Below are 4,847 nucleotides of genomic sequence, written 5' to 3'. Positions count from 1 at the left end.
AAAAAAAAAAAAAAAAAAAAGGCAAAAAAATTAACTGAGGAAAACCCATCTCTCACTTCCTAAAGAGCTGATACCCTTTCTGCTTGCCTTCACCTGCCCACAACAAAACAGCTAAAGCCAGAGAAAGACTGCGCAGCAGAGCACGGTGCAGACGGGAGCACATCCAGACAGGCACGAGTCAGACCAGAGAATGCAGGACAGGAAAGGGCTGATGCTCTCCATTGACATGGGAACTCCAGGGACACCAAGGAAGGGACAGACAGGGAGGGAGAGGGAGCAGAGATCTCCCGGCACTCCAAAAAACAAACAACCCCCCCCATAAATAAAATCAAATAAAATATACACCAATGTAGTCCATGAGGAATTTCCATGACGACTCCACACAAGCGAGAAAGCGTTCTGGGATGGCAGTGAGGACTTGGATGAAAATGAGGAAAAGGAACAAACAAAAGAGATATCCAACCAATGGAATAAAATAAAACAGGTCACATGGTCAGAAATCATTGGTGCTTCCTACTATCTAGTAGCAGATTGCTTCCCAAAAACAACAACAAAAAGTTTTTGGTCCTTCTATATATATACATATATGTATATATATTATTATTTTTAAAAATGTATGTATATATATATGTATATATATTTAGTTGCAACAGTGCTTCTCCGAAAAAAGGTCAAACTATAAATATAATTTTATTTATTTTTATTTTTAAATTTTAGTTCTTTTAAGTTAAAATTCTCCATCTCTCTAGGTATTATTTTTTGAATGGTGTTAACCTGCTGAAGTTTTGCCAGAATGGTGCCTGGCTGCGTCTGGGTTCGGTGAACTCGAAGACCTGGGACTGGGATATGCCATCTGTCACCATGTATTGTCCCTGATTTAATGGATCCTGGGGTGGTGGGTAGGCTGGAGGAACCGACTTGGAGTAGCTCACACCTGCATCGATGATTGGGGGGAAAAAGAAACAGATCAGTCAAAGTGCAATTGGGTCAATAGTCTTTCTTTGTCATGCTATCGCTTCTTAGCGCTTAATAACCAGGGTCCCAAACAACAGGGAGAGGTTCTAGAGACGGCCAATCTACGGAGGAACGCAGCAGCTGCCTGAATGCTCAGCTCAGAGGCTCCTACACTAGACCATGAGGTGAAGATTTGGAAAAGGTCCATTACTTTTGTATTGGCAGAGGTTTGCTGGCCCTCATGGAAAAGTCCTGTGTGACCTGAGGAGGCCCAGACAGGGCCAGGCCACACGCAGAACCAGGTTAGACGAAGGCAGACAACCACGTCGTTCAACCTGCTCGCACATCGAACACTTGCTGTTTCCAAGTGTTCCTTTCACCCTCCCTCCCAGCTAGGCCTGGAAAGTGCTTTTGCCCCAACATGCCCTGGTGACCAGCCTCGAGCAGTGTGACCCCAAGGCCCACTGGGCACCAGTTCCTGCAGCAGAACAGTGCAGAGCTGCCTTGGAGGAAGCATCACCTGCAGGGACCTACACCACCTCAGCACTACTCTGCCTGTGCAAAGGGCAACTCATTCTTTTCTTAGAAAAGTTGGTAGGACTTTTCCATAGGGTTCATTTGAAATTTACCAGTCTGGTTTCAGCCAAAACGGGCTGTGCACCACACAGAAAAGTCTGATTCTGCTCAATCCAAACTGGTAGCAATGGATGGACTGGCAAAGCTACACTTTGCAGGTTCCAGATGTGAAATTCCCACATGTGTGAGTCACAGTTCCTGTGCAGGAACGGGGTGAGGAGATGTTGCCCTTGCAGCTTTGCTATGGAAACAGGAAGCTTCAGCAAGCTGGGACCTAAGCAACCTGTTGTAAAGGATGGTATAGAAAGGGAAGCTCTGAGTGGGCCAGGAGGGAGGCATGTCACCACCACCTTGTCAGCTACAGGGAACAGTAACATCACTACTTCTGTATTTCCTTCCCACAACACCACTGATGAGGGATAATCCCTCCTCCAGCCTCAGGGCAGCATGATCGGCTGGAAAACACAACTCCAGAGAAGGGCAGGAAGGAGGGAGGAGCAGGGCTCTGAAGCAGGTGGCTGCAAGCTCTGGCCATCTCTGGATCCCCTCTGCTGCATGCAGAACTGCTCTTCCTTCCGTGGGGAGGGCAGCCCGGCCGCGGGACGGGTGGCAGGCTTCACACGGGCCAGCTCGAGGCCTTCGCCTCCCTGGCTTTAGCGGCAGGAGCGAGGTGATGCTACCCAAGTAGATCAGTGTCCTCATCTGGAAAGCGGGATGGCATCACCCACCTACCTCACTCGAGGGTTGTGAAGCTAAATTAATTAATGATTGTAAAACACTTTGAGATCCTCAGCTGGGAAGGTGCTAGAGAAGGCAAAATACGGTGATTAGCACCCAGGTACCACAGCAATGTGTGCAATAGAAATGCGACTCTTTGCATTCAGTTCCTACCCACACACAAGCACATGCGCTGCGGGACCAGCGGGGCCAGCCCGGGCACAGGAAGGCTGCACACAGTCGGGCACTCACAGACAAAGGAAAAGCCTCACAAAGTGCACTCATGGAGCTCAGCAGACAACTTTTGTATGTTGGTGCATTAATTCAGGACCTCTTTTAGATCCAAAGCTAAGGCTTTCTCTTTAGGAAAGAGAATTAATTCACTTTCCCTTGCTATAGAGTTTACCAGTCCTCAAAAGATTCAGACCAAATAGAGATGCCACCTTGGCCACGTCTAACTAATTTCTCCTTTATAGCAAATACCATCAAATCATGTAGCTCTCTGTCCACTGTAGGGAGTAACTAACATCGTTTCTTACAGTGGACGAAAACTGCTCCATGATTCATACTTATCAACCTTTAACAAATTCACCACAGTTAGTATTTCAAACTTAGTAAAAAAGAGTGACCTGGAGATGTTCTGCATTTGTACCTTCATGTTGGAATAGAGTTACTGAGCAACAGTTTCCTACTCTGCCTTCCCCTTTTTCTACTTCTGCCAGTCCTGCACTGAGTTCCCTGGCTGGAATGCAGGTCAATGTATGGCCAGTGTAACCAACTGCAGAGTCTGATCTGGAGGGCAAGCTCTAGCCCTGAACCTATCCAAGAGTGTAGACATTCTCCTGGAGGCCACCAGCCTTTAGTGCCTCAGCCACTTTTCCCAGCACAGACTGGTGAGGAATTTTTAGGATCTGGTACAGGCCCCTTACATTGCTAGAGTTGGGAAACATGTCTCTGAGCAGTAAGTGGTTTGGATCTTCAACTGACCCAAAGGTCCTTGTGCCACCAAGATTACTAACTTAATATTCTACAACAGAAAAGAGTTGTGAATGTAAAGCTGCTACTAAGGGAATAAACAGCAATTGTTTCCAGCTTTGGAAGACCTTAAAACCACACTGCTTTAATGACAGGGCCTGATGCCTTTCACATCCTGTGGCTGCAGAGCAGCAGTCAGCCTTGCGAGGCAGCCAGCCTGCCATGCTGAGCTGGGCTGAGCTCTTTGCCAATTTATGGCAGGTCAACTAATGTATTTTACTCACGATACAGAAATTCTAAAAAATCTCCTGCATCAGCAAAATGTTATGCACTTGGAAGGCTGAAGAGGTAGCGAAAGGACAGTTTGGCTGAAGTCCACCAACAGTGACAGAGTGACACTGCAAAGATCATAGTGCATAGTCCATCTTGCCGGCCTGCCATGCTGAGCTGGGCTGAGCTCTTTGCCAATTTATGGCAGGTCAACTAATGTATTTTACTCACGATACAGAAATTCTAAAAAATCTCCTGCATCAGCAAAATGTTATGCACTTGGAAGGCTGAAGAGGTAGCGAAAGGACAGTTTGGCTGAAGTCCACCAACAGTGACAGAGTGACACTGCAAAGATCATAGTGCATAGTCCATCTTCTACAAAAGAGAAAAAGGCAGACTCCTGTGGCCAGATCACTATCAAACCCCACTCAGTTCTTTCCCAAAATAGCCTTTTTGGTCCAAACTCCTGAAAAATGTCTATCCTTGCTTGAAACATATCCATGCACACTCTGCCACCTCCCTCAGCAAAGGAGCCCAGACCCTTCTTCTCCAAGTTGTTTGTGTGGCCCTACTCGAGGATCCGGGCCATTGGCCCTAACATTTGAGCTGGATGAACGACAAAAGCTCCTGGCTGGTTCTACCTGAACAAGCAACTGAAAGTTTGCATATTTATCACATTTATCAACTGGCCTCCATAGCCTAATGATCCAGATTGCAGATCTCGGCAGCATGCAGACCTACCAGCGTGTGGTTGTGAGCATGCAAGTAAAAACACTTTTGCTCTGGCAAGTCAGGCTGGTATTTCCATGAGAATCCTTTTCTTTATGAAGCTGTGATACAGCACTTTGCAATAGCTTGAGGTGCCCCAAGAATCCCTTTTTTTTTTTAATATACCCACGTTCTTGACAAGGTAGAACACAAGAATTGGGGATAGGGAGGGAGATTCCCCTAAGCTGCTTATCTTCAAATCCTGAGAAAGAGCAATTCTGGGAAAAAAGTATGACAGGTTGGGAATTTTCTGCTCTGATGTGGTTTGCTCCCTCATCAGAACTCGGGGCCGTTGTACAAAAGTGTCTCTTGAGGGACTTGCTTTACTATGCAAAGTCATAACTCCACTGCAGCTGAACAGACAGAAACAAGCAAAGCTCTTCTCCAGTGCAGTTCTGGGCTGCCTGGCAAACAGAACTCAAAGCACAAAGGGAAAGAATCGATGGGTAGAGAATGATTTCTGGCCACAGCTGCTGAAAGCAGCTCTACACCAATGGCCAGACCTGGAGCTCCTTCTGCTGGTTCATGCATAATTCTGCACTGTAGCAGAATTTAAAGGCTGCAGCTGCATAGCAAGATCGTTCAGC

At 46.7% G+C, this 4,847-nt stretch overlaps 1 protein-coding gene across 2 annotated transcripts in view; it reads right to left on the bottom strand.

Moving 5' to 3' along the window:
• Positions 1-4,847, bottom strand: part of ARHGEF9 (Cdc42 guanine nucleotide exchange factor (GEF) 9) — a 56,168-nt gene that overhangs the window by 2,368 nt on the left and 48,953 nt on the right. The window contains exon 9 of one of the 2 annotated variants that reach the window (XM_009999643.1): positions 775-934. In XM_009999643.1, the coding sequence (XP_009997945.1) occupies positions 775-934 (160 nt within the window). Of the gene's footprint in view, positions 1-683; positions 935-4,847 lie in introns of those variants that run through there. The other variant, XM_009999642.1, reaches the window with a different exon arrangement.

This window comes from Chaetura pelagica, unplaced genomic scaffold, assembly GCF_000747805.2.
Source record: "Chaetura pelagica isolate M959 unplaced genomic scaffold, ChaPel_1.0 scaffold456, whole genome shotgun sequence".
NCBI lineage: Eukaryota > Metazoa > Chordata > Aves > Apodiformes > Apodidae > Chaetura > Chaetura pelagica.
This window is presented reverse-complemented; position numbering and strand designations above follow the sequence as displayed.